This window comes from Osmerus eperlanus, chromosome 16 (genome assembly GCF_963692335.1).
Source record: "Osmerus eperlanus chromosome 16, fOsmEpe2.1, whole genome shotgun sequence".
Lineage (NCBI taxonomy): Eukaryota > Metazoa > Chordata > Actinopteri > Osmeriformes > Osmeridae > Osmerus > Osmerus eperlanus.
This window is the reverse complement of record NC_085033.1, coordinates 9,702,086-9,724,969: the sequence shown is the minus strand read 5'-3', so window position 1 is coordinate 9,724,969 and position 22,884 is coordinate 9,702,086. Positions and strand designations below refer to the sequence as shown.

Sequence of the window (22,884 nt, the reverse complement as noted above, 5' to 3'; positions counted from 1 at the left end):
ACACACACACACACACACACACACACACACACACACACACACATTCCCTCTCACTCCCACTCTCACCCGCACATAAACTCACACACACGTGAAGGAACAAAGAATACACGACACATAGACACGTGCACAAGCAAGCAATAACCGCGAAGTTATAATGTTACAATTTTTAAACGCTTCTATAGTTATTGCTCCATGATGTGGTAAAATGTGAAGGCAGCCCTAATGGTTGACATCAACATATATTTGGACGCTTTAACTGTCAATCAAATATTCATCGAATCCTATTGGTCAAACGTTTACGGTATTATCATTCCATCTCGCACTGGTCCGTCACTCTTGAACGTTCCGTGGTCCTCCTCCGCAAATTCACATAGTACCCGAGGATTTGCGATTCATAAAACGTTTAATTTCGTGTGCAAAATCCATAACATTTTATTTGTATAATATTTTGTCAGCATATCAGCGTGTAACACCGGGGTTATCAATAGCTGCACAGTTTGTTTATTGGGCGTTTGAAATTAGACACCGCTGGTGTTTTAGCGTCCTCGTAGGCTGCGGAGGGATACTCTGTTGGAACCGACAATGTGGAGGCTGTTAAAATGTCTACTGGGAAAATGAAAATGTTAGAATTTTAGCAACTGAAAGAACCCTGGAAATATCATAGGAGTTATGAATCTTGTGGTATACATTCTTTCTATTTTGTGACGCGGACCGTACAACGAAACCAAGGCAGTGGGAGACGGCTTGATATCGTCGTGGCTCAGCATCTAGCCTACAGTCCGGAGCGCAGGGAGGGATTCTATCCCGAACTTTATGTTTTTCTCTACTTCAAGCGTTCGATTTCCCGTTGGATGCAAAATAATTGAATAGAGGCATTTCAAAGGTAAATATACATTCTCCTATGTTTTATCTGTGATATATATGTTTATGTCAGACTCATGTTTGTCGGGCCATTGGGCAACTTTTGTAAAGCATTGAAGTTGTGTGAGTGTCACGGCCGGAGAAAGCGGGGTCTTGAATTTTTGTCCGGCCTTGGAGGCGAGCTTGCTGTAGTTGGGGAGCACTTGCAGCCTTGTGGGAAACTACTTCTTTGTTCACTTTGACCAATATAATGCTGGCTATGGGTAGATAATGCAGGCATGTTATACCAACTCAGTCTTGCAGGAATATTATTGTCATTCGTTATCACTACGTTGTCGAAATAACAAGATAATTTGCCTTGACTACTGTTTGGAAAATTGTTTAACATTAGCGGACACAGTTGACTATTGACTAAGTTGCGCCCGGAGGGCCACGCGTCTCCACCTGTTATCCAAAATAGTCTCTTTTTCATTGTTGTGTATCATAATTTATCATCTGTAAAAGAAAAATTCTGCGATCGCATAGCGTTTTCTTAAAGAATGTTTTCCACTTTGTTGCACATTTCGCATAAATTCAGGCACAACCGTGCACATAATTTTCGAATTTGTTTATAATTTAGCCCGATGGTTCTAAAACAATTGTGTCTTTTTTAAAGGGCTCGGTTATATTGTCAAGACAGTGACGTTTATTCCATTGTTCGAGTCTTCATCCCAAACTTTACTGGGGCCTCTCTCTTTGTGTTCATGAGTAGGCTAGTCATTGACCAGAGACTGTTTGGAAGTAACATAGCCTATTCGCTGCCCCCCAACAGGTTTTAAGTCATGACAAGACGCACGAACGGAACAACAATTAGACTGCACTTTTCGTTAAAGTGTCGCACTCAGGGGATTCCAACTCCGTAAAAACTATTGACATTCTCCGCCGGTGAAGGACGGAAGGTTTTTTTTTTGGGGGGGGGTGGGGGGGAGTGCGACGGGCGTTTGGGAGTTCGATTTGTTAGGAAGGTTCTCCCCCATTTAACCCTGAACGGCAATACGTTCAGGGTGGGTTGTGGACACTGTTGAACGTCTTTAGAGGTCACACAAAATGCTGCGTTAGTGTCGTCATCATTGCAAACTTGGTGTTTGAACCATTAGCATTATTGTGATAGTGCACTGTCTTGTTATTACCACCATTGGGCAACACAATTATTATAGTGAGAGATACGCACTGTTGTTGGCTATCGGCGGAGCTAGTTGAAAGCTGCTACTTATTGATTTGTATGTCATGAAGACCAATATTTTGTTTAAGCCACTCGGTTGGTGTGGTTACAATTGTAATGCTGTTGAGGAATTTCATATAGGCTGGGTTTTTCATCCCCACCAACTAAGTTTTGTTGTCACTTAATGTCATTAGACATGTTAAGAGGTCAGGTTAGATGTTGTGGTTTGCATTTGTAGGAACATGTTGTAACAGTTTTGGTTCCTGAGGTCTCAAAGGCAGTGGGTTCCTCTAGCAGCTCCTGCCTCTTCAGCTAGAGTCTAGCTGAAGAGGCAGGAAAGGGGTACACTGGCCTGTGGGTTAACTATAGCCTAGCTCATAATCTAGATACAGTGTGTCAGATAGGCTGGAACAGGGAAAGCCCCAGGTCGGTGGTATAACCAATGGGTTTTCGAACCAACACAGTGGTCTAAAGCAAGCATGGGTGTTGGGCATGATACTATTAGATGGTAGTACAAACACCCTATCTTTTTTGTTTGTTTGTTTACTCAACTTATTTGACAATGTAACAGACGGTTCTCCTGTTCTCTTTGCCTGTAGTCGGTTGCTGAGACTGAGAAGGGCCAAGTGAACAGCAGCAGAGAATGGCCGCAGTGGGAACAGACAAGGAGCTCAGCGACTTGCTGGATTTCAGCGCGGTAAGACATGTCAGCTGTCCCAAGTCTTCTGCCTCGTCAGAACACTGTAATAGCTTTGTGCTTAACACATCTTTTACAAGTCCTGCTGATTTCAAGGGATCTTGGAACGATCCAAATGCTTTTGCTGTGTGGGAAACTGCATTTAAAAAAAAAAAATATCGATGAAGTAGATTCGATTTGCAGGTCTTTGGTTAATCAGAAGAATAGCATGGTGTAAATTAGTCTGTTTTTGTTGCACAGTTGTACACTGTGAATCATTTCACTTGCATCAGTGACTCATTCTAGCTGGAATGTGTAGATGGATTCCCACCATGGACAGCTGTTGTAGCAAGTTATAAGTTGAGAACCACTAAATCCTTATTGGATAGTTTGAGTTATCACCTTAACAAACAACTCAGCATCACACGCATCTAATGGAACTCAGACTTAGAAATACAAACCGGCATGATTAGGCTATTGTTTGTTGACCTTGGCTCTGCTTTTGTTTCAGATGTTCGCGCCACCCGTGTCAAATGGGAAGAACAGGCCGACCACTCTAGCCAGCAGTCAGTTTAGAGGCTCGGGTATGGTTATAAAACACACACATCCAAACTCACTCAGACGCAATCACCAAGACACACACACACCATCTATTCTGTCTGCTTGCTTTTTATATGAAGGCGCTCTGGGAAGGGCCTTATTGGTTTCTAACGATCCCCTATATATCTCTTAAAGAAACAGCATGACGGGACACCTACTTGTTTGTATCCCCCTCAGCTCTGACCACTACCACCCCTACCCCGTTATACAACGATACATTTTCCCCTTCACTATGTTTGATATATGAAATGACGGCTAGATTTCCACCATTTTTATTCGACACCTAGGCCTGTGTTTTCAGATCATAACCCCCCAGCACCAAACACATCCCTCCTCCCCCACTCCTCGCAGGTGTCCCCTCCCTCACCTTTTCAGCTGTCGCCCCTCAGTCACAATCCACTGAGGGTGTTAGGACAAGGGGGGTAACGGGAAACAACCCTATTCAATCTCCACCTCTCACCCAGAAAGAAATGTTCCCCTCTGTTACGTGCATGTCTTCACACCCAACCCTCCCCAGTCCCCACAGCACCACCCTCCCACATCCTGCAGGAGCGGGCTCCACGCTTGTTCTCCTCATCACACTCCTCGTCTTCCATCCAGTCATCCATGTTTATTCTGTCTCTCATCCTACAATAGTTCCTCCCTTTACTTTCCTTTGCCCTCCTCTGCCCCTAATTTACCCCCCCCCCCGTCCTCCTCAAACCTCTGAACAATTGTGTAGGTCTTTTCAGGTTGCAACTGAAATGAAACAGGATATTGAAGTAGCTGGGGTTAGATGAAAGACAGGAGAGGTGGGGAGCGGCGGTAGAGCCATTTCTCTGGATTGAGGGCCACTTAGATTTTCTTTCCTGGCAACAAAAGGGTGCACGCTTACAAAAGGAGGCTGTTACTGTTATCAATCCAACGGCTGCTTGCGTATTGTCTCACAACCATACATTGTACATGTCTGTACAATGCACATCATATGCCAAGACAAAGGGGTAGGTCGGATAACACATGTGGTCTAGGGTTTGATTTCACAATAGGCGCCCCCACCTCAGCATGGCTAACATTCTAAGGTATACAAGGTTCTCATCCCTCTCTTTGGTCTTCCTTTTTACCCGATCGTTTCAATGGTCCTTTTACTGGCATTCCTGTTTTGTAATTGTTTATGCGTCATCCCTTTGATTTGACTACAGAACGTTCTTGTGCTTTCCTATTTAGTATGAATCTTTCCAGATGAGGTTGGTTTAGGGGTGGAATGAGGGGAGAAGAGGTGGGAACAGGACTGATGGTGGCCCTGTTAGCCAGGGACATGCAGCTCAGAGCTTTCAGCTTTGTCTTGCATCTCTAAGTCTGTGACTGTTAAGTTGGTATGCGTGAATTCCCAGGGGTGAAAACTTGCCTCCAGATAGGTTTCAGTTACTGGTGACCTGAAACTGCAAATTCTAAATGTAAGAATGGTATTTTAGATATTTAGCTTTCGGTTGAAATGCAGAAGAAGACCGTTTTCATAAATGTTCCATTCCTCTGGAAGTTGTATTCATGTAAATGGTAATAAGGTTAGCAAGTCAGTAAATTGATTGGATTTGCACAATATTTTTTTATTTTATTGAAATGCATGTGTGTTTTAAGGGTCATACTGGAGTTCACACACAGCAGGACAGGACCAGACTAGACTAAGAATATATATTGTTCTTGGAAGAATCTCCAGGTTTATGACTCATTAGCAGCTTTCATTCATAGTTTTTGTAGTCTGATATATCTTGCTTTGTGTCTGAGTGACTCGCATGTGAAGGCTTTTCAATAGGGAAACTATAGACATAGACAATAAGTCATTCATCGATGCCCTCAGGCTATATGCTATTAAACGTATGAAGTGTCTGCCAGTTTATTGTGCGTGTTTTAGACCTGTAGCCTGTGACTCAAGCTGACTGGCTGTTTCCAGTATCTCTTCCTGTGTAATTATAGACCAGCCTTGTTTTAAAGGGAACGCTTGGCTAGGGTTTAAAGGAGAGGTGATTGGGGCCAACTAGAGAATTTGTCTAGCTTCACTCTTTCTTTTGCTAAGCTAACATGGGCTGTGGTGTTATTTCACACACTTGTGCAGGGCAGGAATATATGCCATAGACACACACACACACTAACTCACTCACTCACCGAGTCATGTCCAGGGGCCAATAGGTTGAGGTTAGTGGTGGTGTTCTTGTCCACAAGAATTTGTCATAGACCTAATGGTGGTGTAGCTATACAGAAGCTATTTTATTTTATTGGAATTAGCTACCATTTGGTAAATGTATTTTACAAAAATGTTGTACATAGAATATACTTGAAATATGGAGTGTAAAAGGAATTCAAATGGAAGGATTTATGAAAGGTGGAGTTTGGTTCACCCAGAGAATTTCCATGTTGGCCTGAAGCTGGTTTTCTGTGGACACATTTTGCGCTCTGAAGTTATCAGCTGTCATGGTAACAACACTCATATAAGTCATTTTAAGTTTTCTTGGAAATGTTATTGAAACACCACATCATTATTTGCATGGATATTATTTATACATATAAATATTAAAAAATGCTACTTTTAATTATATATTAGCATTCTTCATAGTTGCACCATAACATACCAGTTTAATGCCTTCTGTTTTGTTAATCTACCTTTCAACATGGCTCTTAACTTGACACTCAAGCAGTAAGGGCCTTTAGGTATACTGTGGTGCTTAACCTCAAAATAGTCAGAGAGCTCCTATATGGATTCCAGGAGATGTTCCTCTCCCATTTTCTCCATACCTCCTGTCAGCCTATGGAGAGGGGGTCTGGGAGCTGGCTACCTCCATACCTCCTGTCAGCCTATGGAGAGGGGGCCTGGGAGCTGGCTACCTGCAGAGCTCTGTATTAAGCCCTGCTGTTAGAGGGGCTCAGTAGTGTCAAGTCAGATCTCCTTCTCCATTCCTTTACACCTGTCAGTCTTCCTAAAAAGCAGAAAGGGATACCCCATTTCCTGCTTGAGGAATGACTTGAGCATTATTTAGACGACTCCAATTTGGATACTATTCATAGAATTGAGCAAGGAAGTGGTTCATGAAAATGTCTGATCAGGTTTCACGGCCCAAAAAAGAGAACCCTAAAGGTCTTTGCAAACCGAGTCTGACGAACAAAAATGCAAAGAAATTGGAAACCTTTTTTCAGACTGAAACCTTTCATACCAAGTCTGATACGAATTTTGATAACACAAGACTCCTCGATCATGTGACCAAAACTTGATATTTTATAGGTTGGTCGGTTTATACAGTGTCTGAAATGAGCAAAAATCGAAACAACTTAAACAGTTTATTGCTCATTGTCGAAGCACGACAATGACGGACCTGGTGTGCAATAACTCACAGATTGCTGCCTTCGAATTTAATCGACGTCCGATGTTTTCGCACAAATTATTTGGACTCGGGTCTGCAAAGGTCTTAACCTGGTATAATATGGTGTTGACAGTCCTTGGTGTGGTAAGCCAGGAATGTCTATCCATGGCAGTCTACAAATGGGTTTTTTTGAGGGGAGTATATACTGTAGGCAAAAGTAAACAGGACCCCCTGTATCTTCCTCCACTCTCCTGACTGACATGCAGTATGACAGGCAGTCACGTAGAGGCAACAAGACTTTGTTTCCTTCATCATCTATTCCACTGGTGTCGCCTCCATAGATCACTGTTGTCACGGCAATATAGCAGCTCTCTCCACCCTGGACCCATCACTCTGTTCTACGGCTGATCCTGTCATGATTCCAGCCCCCTCCCCACTCCTCATTCCCTCCCCTCTCCGTGTTTTAATTAGACAACAAAACAAAAATATGAATATTCATAGAGCAAAGCCTCATTAATATGCACAATTATGCAAATCAGCACGCAATTAAGCCTCAGCTTTCCCCAGAGATGCTGGATAGCGGTGAAAGTGGAGACGGAGGGAGGAGGGAGGACAGCCAGGAATTTCTGCTTCACCAATCTTTAAAATCCTGCTTCTTTCAATCACTTTTTACCTCTCACGGCTAACCCTGACCAGGGTCTGCACCCATGAACCATCTCAGTTTCATCCCCCCTGTCTCTTGTATGAGGGAGATGCAGTGAGAGGATGGATGGAAGGATGCGAGTGACTGTTGCCATGGAAAATGTAAAGGAGTGGAGTGGGAGAAGGAAGAATGTTGAGGATGATTCTGGAAGCCTCATACTGGGTGTTAATTATTCAAACTTCCTACAGCTCGTAGCAACATTATGAGACAGTGCTGCTGTCACTGTTCTGTCACCAAGCTGAAGGAAAGGTTCTCGCTAGAGGTTATTCAGAACAGTCAGTGACATGAGACAGGTGTCTGATCAAGTCACTCTCACACCCCGACTACTCTGTAATATTAGCTTTCTGGTTACTGTCGTTTCTTTTGATCACAAGGACTGAGTATGTAAACCTGGAGTGTGATCAGTCAGTATAGAATTCCAACTGTTTTCCAAAGAAAAGCATCTCAACCCATTTTGCTGTGTTGTAGGTATGGATGAGAGGAGTGGTTCTGCTCCCTGGGGGCCAGGAGAACAAAACAGCCCTTCTTTCAACCAGGGAACCAGGGTAAGAACTCACTTCATTTACTACTGACAGCACAGACACCAGTTCCATGCCTCTACAGCACCTGTCATAGCACCGGGAGGCCATGTATAGAGAGTGAGGTTGTAGATGGCCATAGAGCCCAGAACACACCATGTTGTGAATTCTCTTGACTTTCTCTTGTTCTGTTGACTATTTATTTCTGTTAATTGTTCTTGTTGTGTTCTCTCTCACCCCTCCAGGGTTATGGAGAAGCGGGCCATTACAACGAGCATGAGGGCCTCGCCTCCACTCCTTTTATTGGCCCAGGTAATGCAAAGGAGGAAATGTCTGAAACAGATTTGTCTGTAAAGAGATTTGTCCCTCAACCCTTTCCCATAGTCGTCCTATCTAACCTGACAGCCACACTTTAAGAAATCGAATGCATCCCTCTGGCTGGTTGCATCAATAAGCTCCTAACATTGGCAATCAATGGCTATGATAACTGATGACTATAATGGGTCAACAGGGGAGCCAATAGACATTCTGAAAAGCGCTAAATTTTATTGACTGGACAAAAATGTGATCGATTGGATGCCGAGGCAGTGTGTGTGCCTTTGACCTTACCGAGGTAATTGCCACTGTATACGAGCAACCTCTTTTAAGACATTTCATGTTTACGCAGAGGTGGGTCTGGTTGGGGGGGTTGGGTAATCAGGGATGGGCAGAGGGGTGACTGTGTGTGTGGGGGGGGGTTGTTAGGAGCACCCATGCACAAACAAGGCTCTCCCTAGGGATTACTGTGGCCTATAGCTTACCTCAGCTGAACTGTCAGTGGAGGGGGTTGGAGCTGATTACCCTTGGACCGTTTATAATGGGCCAATTTGTTGTTGTTTTGCTGTCCAGAGCACACGTATACGTTCGCAACACATGGCAGATGGGAGTTGCCGAACTGGAGCAAAATAAACACGACAGTTGTGTTTTAATGTTGGGTTGAAGTGACTTTCGTGATGGCCTCAATATTGTTTTTGTCTTGGTAACAGGAAAGCCCGAGAGAGGACCGTACCCTCCTTTTGGAACGCAGGTAAAACCAGCATCCTCCTCAGTCCTCACCCGCACCATTGATTCCTCCTCCCCTCAAGCTCCTTTTGCAGTTTTATTTGACCCCCCTCGTGGCCCGAAGATCATTTTATCCTCTGTCTGCACCTCTTTCTCTATAGCCGGGCTTCATGCCCAGTGAGATGCCCATGCCTAGTCCTGATGCCCTCTCCCCGTCAGGCATCAAGTCCAACTCCCAGTTCTACCCCTCCTACCAGGGCAACCCCCGCAGGAGGCCGCCCCAGGACAGCATCGGTGAGAGGAGCTGGAGTGTTCACTCTACAGAGCACATGGAGCCCATTCCTAGCACAGCCCTTTGATCCACATCTACAGTTAGGTCCATAAATATTTGGACATTGACACAATTTTCATCATTTTGGCTCTGTATACCACCACAATGGATTTGAAATGAAACAATCAAGATGTGCTTTAAGTGCAGACTTTCAGCTTTAATTTCAGGGTATTTACATCCATCAGGTGAACGGTGTAGGAATTACAACACATTTTATATGTGGCCCCCCCCTTTTTAAGGGACCAAAAATAATTGGACAAACTAACATAATCATAAATCTAATTGTCACTTTTAATACTTGGTTGCAAATCCTTTGCAGCCAATGACAGCCTGAAGTCTGGAACCCATAGACATCACCAGACGCTGGGTTTCGTCCCTGGTGATGCTCTGCCAGGCCTCTACTGCAACTGTCTTCAGTTCCTGCTTGTTCTTGGGGCATTTTCCCTTCAGTTTTGTCTTTAGCAAGTGAAATGCATGCTCAATTGGATTTAGGTCAGGTGATTGACTTGGCCATTGCAGAACATTGCACTTCTTTGCCTTAAAAAACTCTTTGGTTGCTTTCGCAGTATGCTTCGGGTCATTGTCCATCTGCACTGTGAAGCGCCGTCCTATGAGTTCTGAAGCATTTGGCTGAATCTGAGCAGATAATATTGCCAGAAACACTTCAGAATTCATCCTACTGCTTTTGTCAGCAGTCACATCATCGATAAATACACGGGAACCAGTTCCATTGGCAGCCATACATGCCCACGCCATAACACTACCTCCACCATGCTTCACTGATGAGGTGGTATGCTTTGGATCATGAGCAGTTCCTTCCCTTCTCCATACTCTTCTCTTCCCATCATTCTGGTACAAGTTGATCTTGGTCTCATCTGTCCATAGGATGTTGTTCCAGAACTGTACAGGCTCTTTTAGATGTTTTTTGGCAAACTCTGGTGGTCTTCCTGTTTTTGAGACTCACCAATGGTTTACATCTTGTGGTGAACCCTCTGTATTTACTCTGGTGAAGTCTTCTCTTAATTTTTGACTTTGACACAGATACGCCTACCTCCTGGAGAGTGTTCTTGATCTGGCCAACTGTTGTGAAGGGGTTTTTCTTCACCAGGGAAAGAATTCTTCTGTCATCCACCACAGTTGTTTTCCGTGGTCTTCCGGGTCTTTTGGTGTTGCTGAGCTCACCAGTGCGTTCTTTCTTTTTAAGAATGTACCAAACAGTTGATTTGGCCACACCTAATGTTTTTGCTATCTCTCTGATAGGTTTGTTTTGATTTTTCAGCCTAACGATGGCTTGCTTCACTGATGGTGACAGCTCTTTGGACTTCATATTGAGAGTTGACAGCAACAGATTCCAAACACAAATACCATACTTGAAATGAACTCTAGACCTTTTATCTGCTCCTTGTCAATGAAATAACGAACTCCCATGAGGGAATAACATACACCTGGCCATGGAACATCTGAGCAGCCAATTGTCCAATTACTTTTGGTCCCTTAAAAAGGGACCACATATCAAATGTGTTGTAATTCCTACACCGTTCACCTGATTTGGATGTAAATACCCTGAAATTAAAGCTGAAAGTCTGCACTTAAAGCACATCTTGATTGTTTCATTTCAAATCCATTGTGGTGGTATACAGAGCCAAAATGATGAAAATTGTGTCAATGTCCAAATATTTATGGACCTAACTGTATGTGGGAGACAGAGTAGCAGTTTCTATTGGTTTAGGTATTTGTGGAACCTCACTTCTCCTAAGGTTTAAATAAAGACCCTGTGAAATCTCACTTCTGCTTAACCTACCAGAAGACTAGTACTGTCAGCCCACCATCACGTAAAGACACCAGGTTAAGATAGCACAGGATTCATTTACCTCTGATTAGACATTTATGAGTAGCAATAAAGACTGATAAGAAATGTATACCTTCAACGATGCTTGCATAGAGGCAATGAATGAAGCCCTTCATTGGTATTCTCAGCTTTTCTGCCGTAAAAATTTGAGTCGTTTGTTTGTTTGCGTGTGTGTGCGTGTGTGTGCCGCCTTCTCAGATACCCAGCCAAAAAAGATCAGAAAGGTGCCCCCTGGCCTGCCCTCCTCGGTGAGTGTGAACCCCTCTTACCCTGCTCCATCCAGAAACTGTCTCCTGTTCTTAGCCTAAATGAACGTCTGTGTACACACCTCTTGCTCTCCAGTCGACATGGCGGGCCTCTCCTTGGCGCGTAACGCATTAACAGAGCTGGCAGACGGGACATCCAGCACTACAGCTGTGTACCGATGCCGTTCAGGTGGAAGAAATAAACACACTCATTCACTCATGAGCCACTCATTCAGCCAGTCAGTTATCTAACCTGTGTTTAGGGCTACAGTCAAAAGGTATTTAGTTTATAGATTTGTGTTCCCTCTAGCCAAGTGCTTTTGTCCTAAGATTGGTTAAAGAATGATCCGGCTTTGTATGTTGTCTGAGGTAGTGTGACCCACACCCCACCACCACCACCCCTTTACATTCTGTATACTGTTCCTTTTCTTCTTACTCCACCTTTTTTCTCTCTCCCTGGCGGTAGCTTTCTCACTCCATTCTCCCTTCTTGCGTGCTATGCTTCCTCCCTCTTCTCTGCCCCCCCCCCCTCCCCACCACCACTTTTCCTCTGCTCTCCTCCCAAAAGCCCTCCCCCCTGCTTCTCTCTCTCTCTCCCTCCCCCATCCCTCTATCCCAGCTGCCAGTGGAGTTGGCTGCCGTCCAGGAATGGGCAGATGGCTCAGTAATTAGGAGTGCATCTCTCCGTTCCCCCTCCTTCTCTCCCCCTCTTTCCTTCTCCTTCCTCTCTCTGTTTAATCAAATTACAGAAGAAACTCCACTCCATTTGGAGTCCTCAGACATGTATTTTGATAGTTGAATTCCTCCCAGAATAGTTGGATTGTAAAGGGTTTGCTAGTTCAGATCCGTGGACCTCGACCGGAGACGTGCCAAATCGAACTGAAACGAGGGTCAAATCTGTCGAGTCTGAATCATGTGTGGATGAACCTCGACATGTGTGTCTAACTGGATGATTTGTAAAAACCACAGGCTGACAGTTAACAGAACATTACACTGCAAACCCAGTAGAAACGCACAACGCTTGTGCCGAGATGCCGAGGAGGCTGTTCATGAAATGAAGTTGTAAAACCGGCGCATAAAACGGTATTCTTGTGTGTGATAGCCGTGTTCTGGGAGTGTTCATGTGGATGTGAGTGGTCGCTGAAGCAGAGAGGCTTTACCACACATATGCTACTACTCACATCACCCCGAGGTTCTCCAGATTAGAGGTCAATAACTCCCTCTCTCCTTCCCTTCCTGTGTGTGTGCGCCATGGTGTTTGTGTGTGTGTGTGCACGCTCTGGTGCCATAGGTGTACCCGTCGGCTTCAGGAGAGGATTACAACAGAGACAATGCTGGTTACCCAGCCTCCAAGCCTGGCAGTGTCTTCACTGGGCCCTTTTACATGCAAGGTTGGTAGAGCCAGTCCAATTCATTCACCTCAACATCCCCTTTTCCCATCTCCGGGAATAAACGTTACTGTATAAGTATTAAGGTTAACTTGTAGTTTTCCCTTCTTATTTAGCTATATATAGAGAATTTTGTTCTTAATGGTATTGTATTTATTTTAGAATGTACATTTGGGAAATGGGCATCCAACTAGGTTTTAGCTCATGTGCCTCCCAGTTTTCCCTGCAACATCTGTGCAGTGAAATGAAGCCATCAACATGGATGTGACATATTTCATATGTGCCCTTTTATTGTCTTTCATCTCATGTCTGGTTCTTCCCCATCCTCCCCACCAGAAGGCCTACACCCCTCCCCTGACCCGTGGGGGTCCGCGGGGTCGATGGTGCAGCCCGGTTACTCTGCTATGATTGGCAACTCCCCCCACCTGGGGCAGCCAGCCCCCTTCACTGCCATCAACCCCCAGGACAGACTGGTGAGTCCCTCCCTGGGGCGGCTGCTGCTGCCTTTACTAGGAGGTCCAGGCCCAGGCAGTTGTCTTTTTTACTTTGACATCAATATTTGTTTTTGTGTGTGTGTGTGTGTCACACCCTGTGGGTGTTGTGTGTGTGTGTGTTGTTTTCCAGAAACGGCAGCCACTGCCCCTCTCTCCCCAGAACTACCCCCTTCATGGCAGTGAGGTCAATGGGAGTCTCCCCTCGGGCTTCCTTGCTGGCTCTGCTGGTTACGGAGTCCCCAACCACACCCCCCCCATCAATGGCTCTGACACCATCATGGGTAATGTCCCCATCTTTGACTTTCTGTCTCACTCTTTGTTTTTTCTCCTTTCTCTCCTTTCGACTTAGTCTTTTCTTCAGGGTCAAATGATTTTTGGCAATGCCACATTGTATTAAATGTTTTCTTTTTTCTAAATAAATAAATATTTAATAGATCAATTAATAGATATTTTCTGTTAATACTCAGCCAATCGGGTAACAGCTCCAGGAAGTTCAGGAGATGAGATTGGCAAAGCTCTGGCATCGGTGAGTTGAAGACCAGCTAAACCACCATCTATGCTCGTATTGTCTAAGTGTCTAATTGTGAGAATACTGTAACGAATACATGTATTCATGTTGTAAGATGTTAATTGAGTTTCATTACAATTGAATAAACATTTTGCTGTCTTGTTTTCACACAGATTTATCCGTCTGACCACAACAGCAACACTTTCCCTCCGTCCCCGTCTACTCCAGTAGGCTCTCCCCAGGCCATAGCAGGTGAGGGAGCTGACCCAGGCCCAGACCCACACCCTGACCCACGCCCAGACCCACACCCTGACCCAGGCCCAGACCCACACCCTGAACCAGGCCCAGACCCACACCCTGACCCAGGCCCAGACCCACACCCTGACCCAGGCCCAGACCCACGCCCAGACCCACACCCTGACCCAGGCCCACACCCTGAACCAGGCCCAGACCCACACCCTGAACCAGGCCCAGACCCACAACCAGACCCACACCCTGACCCAGGCCCAGACCCACAACCAAACCCACCCCATCCCACACCAAGACCCACAACCAGACCTAATCCTAAACACATCAACTCTTTACACGACCCTAGCCTTAAGAAGAGAAACACACAAGCCCAGCCCTAAACTAACTGACAGTGGTTAACAATGGCACTGTAGCTCCATCTATTGGGCCAAAATGTGACTGAATAAATGCAAGATGTGAAATAAAAGTGAATGATTTTGCATTGCTGGAATAAGCAAAACCTTTTTATATGGATGTTGCATTTATTCTCAAATGTATAATTTAACAGTAATCTCTCTTTCCTACCAACCCCTCTTCCTTTAGGCTCTGCTTCTCAGTGGCCCCGGTCTTCTGGACAGGCCACACCCTCACCCAACTTTGAGGGAGGACTGCAGGCACTAGTAAGTCTCCAGATAACATCCTCTAAATCAGTCTGCATAGATCTGTGGCGGAATATGACCAATGAAGAACCTATGGATGGAAAGATCGATTGACGAATAGATGCCCTGATCTAACCATCCTTGCATGTTCACACATCCTCACCACCCCGTGTCTCCCCTCCCCGCGTCCTTCTTCCTCCACAGCAGAACAAGATGGAGGACCGCCTGGAGGAGGCCATCCACGTGCTGCAGCGCCACGCTGGGGGCCAGGGGGGCGCTGGCCTCGCTGACATGCACAGCCTGCTCACCTCCAGCATGGGAGGACTGGCCCAGGCCTTCAACAACGCTGGCCTGGGCCTGGCCAGCCGCCTGCCCGGACTGGTGAGGGCGCGACATGACCGGGCATGCATGAGGACGTTTCAGGCTATTAGCATGAATGCATGAATTTTGGCACTGTCTTTTATTTGATTTATTTTGTACTTATCATTTAGAGGTAATAACTGTTTGTTTCAGACGAAGTTTATGGCATCTGCAATGCTCTCCTGTTTCAAATAGGTGGGCGGTCACCACGAGGACTCTCCTGGTCTGCCCTCTAGTGGTGGGATGCTGCACGGCCACCACGGCCCCTCCTCCGGCCAGCCAGGTGCCCAGCCCGAGGGCTTCACCAGTGAGTCTCCCCACCATAGCACCACACCACCCTCTCTCTGGATCCTACACTCTGGACCCGTTTAAGATAGAGAAGCCCCTCGTATTCCACCTCCTCTCATCACAGTTGAGCAACGGCACCTTTTTCCCATGTCCCTCTTACCCCTCGGGTCGTGTTCTTTCAAATTCTAGCTAGTATAACGGGATGGTTGAGTCTTGCTGTGTTTGGAGGTTCATCCTGCCCCATGTGTCTTGCACCAGGTCTGTCTGGACGCTCGACACACTCGTCTGCTGGCTCCGACATCAAGCGCGAGGACAAGGAGGACGATGAGAACTCCTCGGTCGCAGACAAGTCAGAGGACGAGAAGAAAGACTCGAAGGCCCGCACTCGAACAAGGTGTCTACACACACACACACACACACACACACACTAACACTTAGTTCTTACCCAAATCTGACCTTAGACTGTCACAGGGGGTTTGACCCTGATATGTGTGGGGAAAGTTAAATATCTCTTACTGATGTCACTGCATGGTTTATGTAATGATAAGGACCGTGTGGTGTCACTTTGACAACAAAACACTTCACATTTGACCAGCTCCCCGATCACTTGGAGTTATTGATCTCCAGAACGTGTGTAGAAAAGGATCAGGGTCAGCAGCTCCTCCAGGCGTGACCTGTGTGTGTGTCTGTGTGTGTGTCTGTGTGTGTGTCTGTGTGTGTGTCTGTGTGTGTGTGTGTGTGTGTGTGTGTGTGTGTGTGTGTGTGTGTGTGTGTGTGTGTGTGTGTGTGTGTGTGTGTGTGTGTGTGGGGGGGCCTGTAGCGCTGTTGTCATCTCTGCCCTCCGTCTCCATGTTGTTTTCAGAGAGACGTTCTCCTTCCAGACCTTCTCCTCTACTCTGTCAGACACGGGAGCAGAGTAAGTCTGCACCCAATCACCCCAGCCTCACGCCTCAGGAGGTGTGGTCAGAACCAGGAGCCATCCTAACTCTAGGTTATGTGTAGAAGCTCTATACAACAGAGGTGAACCCTAAACACGCCCCCCCTCCCATCAGCAAAGTGGAGCCTTAGCAATGCCCCACTCTTCTCAACACAGCAAAAGTTTCTCTTGCTCAGTTGTATTCTGAGTACTTAAGGTTTGTATCATAAAAAGGATGTGAGATGTGGAACAGCATTTCGAGATTTGTAGTAATTTTCTGTAAATAAAATGCACACAGAATGTATTCTCTGTCCTGGCAAAACCTTTTTGAAGGGCTTTTAAAGGTTGCTTTTAATAATCACACATATAAAAAAAGGGTTTTACCAGGACACAGCAGATGTTTGTTGTGCTTAACTCTCTGCCAAGGATGGGCATTCACCTAAGTGTCTAAAAGATTGCTGATAGGGACAGTTTTCTGTGCCCAACATCAACCAGAATTATAGATCAGAATAGTCACCTAAATGTAACTTTGAGCACATACCCATGATATTGTTTCTATCCCCCTTGCACCATCACCCCTCATCGGCCATTTTTGGGGGGCGTGAAGTCGGGATGACGAGGATGAGGATGATGAGGATCTACCGGTGGAGGTGAAGGCAGAGCGGGAGAAAGAGCGGAGGGTGGCAAACAACGCCCGCGAGCGCCTGCGCGTGCGGGACATCAACGAGGCGTTTAAAGAGCTGGGCCGCATGTGTCAGCTCCACCTGAGCAATGAGAAACCCCAGACCAAACTGCTCATACTGCATCAGGCCGTTAACGTTATACTCAACCTGGAACAGCAAGTCCGAGGTCAGTGGGGGGGGGGGGGTCCAAGGAGAAAAGGAGAAGGAAGGGGGGAGGGCTCAGGTCCAAATCAAATCTCACGTGGTTCCTTTTCCGTTTTCCCCCTAGTCTCCTGTCCTCAAGGTCAGCTTATCTGCGGTTTGAGCGCAGACGTTTGCACCTTGTTGCTGTGGATATATTCAGTCTTAGACGTGAATAATGCGTGATTGATGGTAGGAAAGGGGGCGAAGAAAAGGAAGCTGTGGGTGAGATTTGGTTTGGAACGTGGCCACTTCAAGGCTCTGCTTCTGTGGTCACACATACAGGCCGGTAGACTGCGGTCTGATCTGGTGTCCGTATGTGCTGCCTGGTCTATGGGCTGTCTGTCTCCACTGTTGAAGTTGCTTCCATGCCTCTGCCTTTACCCTGTACTGTATTAACATTCCATCTTGGTGTCATTAGTTTGCTTCTGTCACGCCCCATTTCATGTTTTGTGTTTCCCTCGTGCCTCAGACAGAACATTGTAGACTTATGACATTTTAACAGCCTATCAATATTTGTTAAAACTTCAACATTTATTTATTTAAATAATTTGGTTCAAATTAAAATTGGGGGAATTAATTTGAAAGACAACCAGTTTAACTTATCTTTCCTCTCCTTACTTCAGAGTTTATTTGACTGCTCCCAGTACATGTATTTGCCAGACTAACCTCCTGATTGGCCATGTACTTCTAACACAGGTTTTCATTTGTCATGTTTATTAACTTCCTGTCATCTTCTGTATTGTCGTGTCTGTATTGCATGTCCTGGCATATCAAATGTTAACCTGTTTTCTACAGCTTTCTTTAAGTGTTTAAGTCCTTTTCCATCTCTTTGTTCTTCACGCCTTATCCACTTTTTCTGTTTCCCCTCTCCAGATGGCAGGATTGATCTCAGTTTCCTCTCATTCAGATAAATACATCTCTTATCTCTGATGTATTTAACATGAGGCTTCCCTTCAATGGCATTGTGTTGTGTGGTCTATACCTGGCAGAGGGTGTTGCTGTCTTCCTCCTTCCCTATCTCTCTCCTCCTAGTCCTTCTCTCCTCACATAGTCTTCAGGGCGCAAATCCCCTCCACTCCAATTTGGACCTCCATGAGTTTGAGTTCAGACACTTTATGATTCTTTCAGGGAGTCCTGAGTAGACTTCCTGTGGTCCTGGTCTGGACTTGTAGCTTTTAGTCTTGATATTAAAAGCATTTCCTGCACAATATAATCCAATTTGGGCCAAGTGTAAATAGTTCTGATGTACTGTTTGATGAATTTCGTGTCTACCATTGTACACGTTATAAATTCAACAAAGAAGAGGATTCCTTTTGTTTGCGTTCCTCCGTTCTCTCCTGCACCTCGCCGCCTCTCCACCGGACCATCCTGCCGCTCTCCTCCTCCTCCTCCTCCTGTCTGGCTCCCCCAGCAGCCTGCTGCTGCACCACCCCTGCTCACCTCAGGAAACACATCAGGGATTAGCCAATCAGGGTGCTGTAGGTGTAGCCATAAACCGAGCCAGAATTCCCTCAGATGCTAGTCCATGATCCGTGGCCCTCAGAATGATCCTCCTTGAATCAGACAATAGGAACTCTCTCTAAGTAGTAATTTTAGGGGAGTAAAATTAGGGTCAGAGAGGGTTGCCGGTCGGGTGTGTTAACCCCACCCCCTCCTGTTGCCCGGCAGCAGTTGCAGTGTCGCCTCGGTGACGGACGAGAACCTGACAGCGGAGGAGAAGGAGCAGAGGGAGCGTGAGCGTCGCGTTGCCAACAACGCTAGGGAGAGGGTGCGCGTGCGCGACATTAACGAGGCTTTCCGAGAGCTGGGCCGGATGGTTCAGGTCCACATGAGGAGCGACAAGGCCCAGACCAAGCTTATAATCCTGCAGCAGGCCGTCCAGGTCATCGTGGGCCTGGAAAAGCAGGTGCGAGGTAGGTCGCCCCATGCAGGAAGGCCCTCATTCTCCGTGTGAGACAGCCAACAACCTCACCACCGTCGCCAGCCTTAGGGGGCTCCACTCCCAACTCAAACCACCCGATACTACCGATCAGCCAATAGAAGAGTCCGCCTGGCCACTCTTGCATTCTCCCTTTTACTTGCAGTAGTATACATTTGCCACTGTCTTTCCTCTGGGGAAATGAAAGAAAGGATGGAGGAAGAGGGTGGACCTACCTCTGCCAAACACCTGCTGCTGTCTGTTTGCTTGTCCAGAACTCTTTCCATTTAGTCTGTATTCCATTTTTGTGTTCAGTTTTTCTGTCATTATTTAGAATACAACTCTTTGTGCCTTCTCTCCTCAGCCTTCTTCAGCCAAGCTTCTTTGTTGACAGTTTCTCATCACTCAGTCTGCCCCATCTTCCCTGTCTGTCTGCACTTTCTACTATTTCTAACTCTGTCTAACCTCCCTGTCAGATGTCTGTTTTAATCCTACCCAACTCAATGTCATTGAAATGAATACGTCTTCTTGGCCCAAAGGGGATGTAAACATATTGACCCTCCCGTGTGCTCTCCTCTCAAAGAGCGCAACCTGAACCCCAAGGCCGCTTGTCTGAAGAGACGGGAGGAGGAGAAGGTGTCGGGTGTGGACCCCCAGATGCAGCTGGGAGGGGGGCATCCTGGCTTAGGAGGAGATGGACACAACCCTGTGAGCCATATGTAAAGCCAGGTAAGTCTGCTGGGTCAGTTGTTCCAGTTATAGGATAGTTTCATACTAGACACACTTGCTGTGCGAGTCATGTGGTCGTTTTGTGTGGAAGAGGAGTATGTAATATTATTTTATTTTTTTATGTTTTGTTTTTTCTCTTCCCGATCCAGATGATTGTAAAGCCCTTAGAAGACGTGGCCTTAATCTCTTATCATGCATCTCAGTGTGGGTCAATCCACTGTGCTATCCATGCTAGCACACTTGGTGAAGCACATTAACACGCAAACACACACTCTCTCACACACACACACACACACAAAGCCAGTGTCCACATTCCTGACCTTGAATACAAGAGCATCTCATACACACACACACACACACACACAGAGTTTTGAAGAATCCTTACAGTAAAGATACCCTGAACTCTGCTAAGAGACCGGTCACAGACAGAGGAAAGTTAACAATGATTTTCTGCCTAATGGTCATGTTTTTGTAAGACATTTTAAGAAGTTGCTTTACATGTTGGGAGCAAATTTGTTTGGATCAAATAGTATTTTTGGATCAATAGCTCATGTGAGCGAAACCTTAGGATTTTTGTGTCCTTTAATAGTCATTTGCCATTCCCATCTGAAGAGGAGGTCTTACTTTAATTATGAGGGGATATCAGAAGACAGACTGTCTGCGTTTAGATGTGTGCCTGATATTCACAGTCCACACAACGCAGACACTTGGATGAGATGATCTCCTAACCACCCTAGTACTTTTTTTCAAAGATGAATTGCAGGACTGAAGTGTGAGGTAGAAGCCGACACCGAAGAGGCTGGACATCATGGTAATAGATGAATAAGACTCCATTTGTGTTCCTTTGACTATATTGTTGTATCCCTGTCTGTAAGGGCTCCCTAGAAACAGATCCGTCAGAGGGAATAGTGTGTGGTGTGGGTGTTTTGGGTTAGATCCATATGTCCTGGTGTCATGTCTATCCGTTCATGTCACTGCCATGGGTATGGAAAGAAAAGACTGCCATGGAGGAAGATGCCACCAACACACATCCAGACCAAGAACCATGCAAGGCCACCCACTAGACCTGAGGGATCGAATAGCTGTGGTCACCTCTAACTTCCTTAGAATCTTTACAGTGGGGCATTGGACAAAAGGCCTCTACATCCTCCGACCCTCCATCTTCCCCCTCCCTGTCAATGCTACCCTCTACCTTGAGCTTCAAACTCAGCTGATGACATGAGCATTGTTCCCCAGTGGAGGAAGTTGAGTTAGCAGTGCAAGCGTTTGTCCCAGGTCACACATAAATGAAGACTTAATGTAAGACGGGATTGAAAGTCTATTTTTAGTAGACTAATGTTTAGTTGGTAAAGTATGGAAGAAATGCTTGTCGAGACTTGATAGATTTTGCGGAATGGAACCCCGAAGTGTCATGGACACTCTTAAATGCATTCAACTGCCATTGACTGACATTGGTTTTGGTTTCCCTGTGTTATGGGACACAGGGTGTATTTTTGTTTTTCTGAACAAATATTGTTATGAAACCTGTTTGTAAGAATCCTCCTTTTTGTAGAAGTGAATTATTTTTTTTTTTTTTTTTTTTTTTTTTTTACTCTGTAAGATAGTCATGAGTTTTTACTTTTGGATTGCTTTTTTTGTTTACATTGTTTAAATGTAAGACAGCTTTCAGTTTAGATGCCAGGAACAAATGTGTGTCTCTTTCTTCTCAAGCATATTCAGTCAGTAATGTTGAGAAATGAAGTGCCAGGTGATAACGTTGTAGGAAACACCACAATTTTCTGGTTGTAATTTCCCATTTATTGTTAATGAATTGTGGGCCACTTGGAGAAAGTCTGTTTCAGGAACTTCTGCCAGCCAGTGCTTAATATCCACTGTTAAATGCAATTTGGTGTATTCCAGTACTGGCAAAGCTCACCAAACATAAATTCATAAGATTTATATGAAAGATGTTGGTGAGACACAATGAAGATTTTTCTTCAGCTAGTTTATACATTTATTTTCTTCAGTAACCATATAGCATCTCTACAGTTGTTGAAACCTATATGTTAAAACATTTCATTGTGAAAGCAAAGTAAGAAATGCATGAAAATGAATCAAATGGGGTGGCCTTAGTCGTTCTCCTGACTTAGGGAGCATGTTAGAGTGGTTACTCACTAGTGCCTGATTACTACACTGTTGAATTGTGGACTCTGCATTGTGCGATCACAGCTTTGTGGCTTTATCCTTTTGTTGTTATACAAGGTTCATGGGAGGAAAAGGTGTGGCAAAGTCTCGGTGCATCTCAGTGAGCTCTTGTTGGTGCCCAAAGCAATGATTTGATTAGAATTATTTTTATATTTTATTTACTGCCACTCAGTTGGAGATGAGGATTCCTGTGAGCTGTTTCCGTGTGGCTCAGTGACCCAGTACCAGTTTTCACTGTCAGCTATCCTCAAAGCAAACCATTCACGCATCATAAACATAAGGCTTTTTCCAGGAAGGATGTTTAGTAATGTAAATTTGAAAACACTGCACAGTGTCCTAACAGTTTTCTACTGGAATAAACTTGTATAGATAATCATTTGAGCAGAAATTATGGGTACAAAATACGAGTTGCTCATTAGTTTGCCGTCATCTGAACAGTATTTTACACTGCAGACGGATGCTGATGTATCAGTATTTTATTTCCTTATTTTGGATTGGTCACAATTACCTTTCATATTGGTCTCTTTCCTCCAAATTGTAGTGTTGTTTCAGATCAAATTGTACTTGATTTGTGTCTGATAAATGGACTTAGAAACAGTTCCGTTTCTATGTGTCCATCGTCGGAATGTTGTATACATTGTCATTAGAATTGACCCTTTCAAAACGCACAACTAGTATTTTGCCAAGGGATCTTATACGCCAGCCTTTTTTGCCCCTTCTCAACAGACACACTGCTACAAAACCCACTGTCTCACTTACATTGGGGACAGAGTCTACTACATGTCCTCAAAGTGCCTCCAGTTTCCTATTTTTTATATATAAAGTAGATATTGAGAACTGTCGTGTATATAACAGTAATGTAGCAATAAATGTGCCATTTTTAATAACAGAAATATACCTTTTTTCAATGTCTTTCTTTTAGAGCTTGTATACCTAAATGAAAAAAGCATTGTAATAAAGGGTTAAAAACATCCATGATGTGATTTGTACCT

At 45.1% G+C, this 22,884-nt stretch overlaps 1 protein-coding gene across 5 annotated transcripts; it reads left to right on the top strand.

Annotated features, from left to right (window-relative positions):
• The first annotated feature begins 346 nt into the window (after positions 1-346).
• LOC134036865 (transcription factor E2-alpha-like) lies at positions 347-22,865 on the top strand. 5 transcript variants are annotated; one of them, XM_062482015.1, is made up of 21 exons: positions 347-883; positions 2,662-2,759; positions 3,250-3,322; positions 7,839-7,915; positions 8,134-8,200; positions 8,914-8,954; positions 9,091-9,223; positions 11,308-11,357; positions 12,646-12,745; positions 13,079-13,215; positions 13,367-13,517; positions 13,704-13,762; positions 13,918-13,996; positions 14,576-14,652; positions 14,839-15,012; positions 15,187-15,298; positions 15,538-15,673; positions 16,142-16,195; positions 18,730-18,974; positions 19,563-19,708; positions 19,852-22,865. In XM_062482015.1, exons 2-20 carry the CDS (start codon positions 2,706-2,708, stop codon positions 19,700-19,702), a joined length of 1,959 nt encoding a protein of 652 aa, XP_062337999.1. In that variant the 5' UTR covers positions 347-883; positions 2,662-2,705; the 3' UTR covers positions 19,703-19,708; positions 19,852-22,865. The 5 variants fall into 5 exon arrangements, with proteins under 5 accessions (XP_062337999.1, XP_062338000.1, XP_062337996.1 ...); XM_062482016.1 differs by lacking the exon at positions 18,730-18,974 and adding an exon at positions 16,803-17,044; XM_062482012.1 differs by having other exon boundaries at positions 14,836-15,012; positions 19,858-22,865.
• The last annotated feature ends 19 nt before the right edge of the window (positions 22,866-22,884 follow it).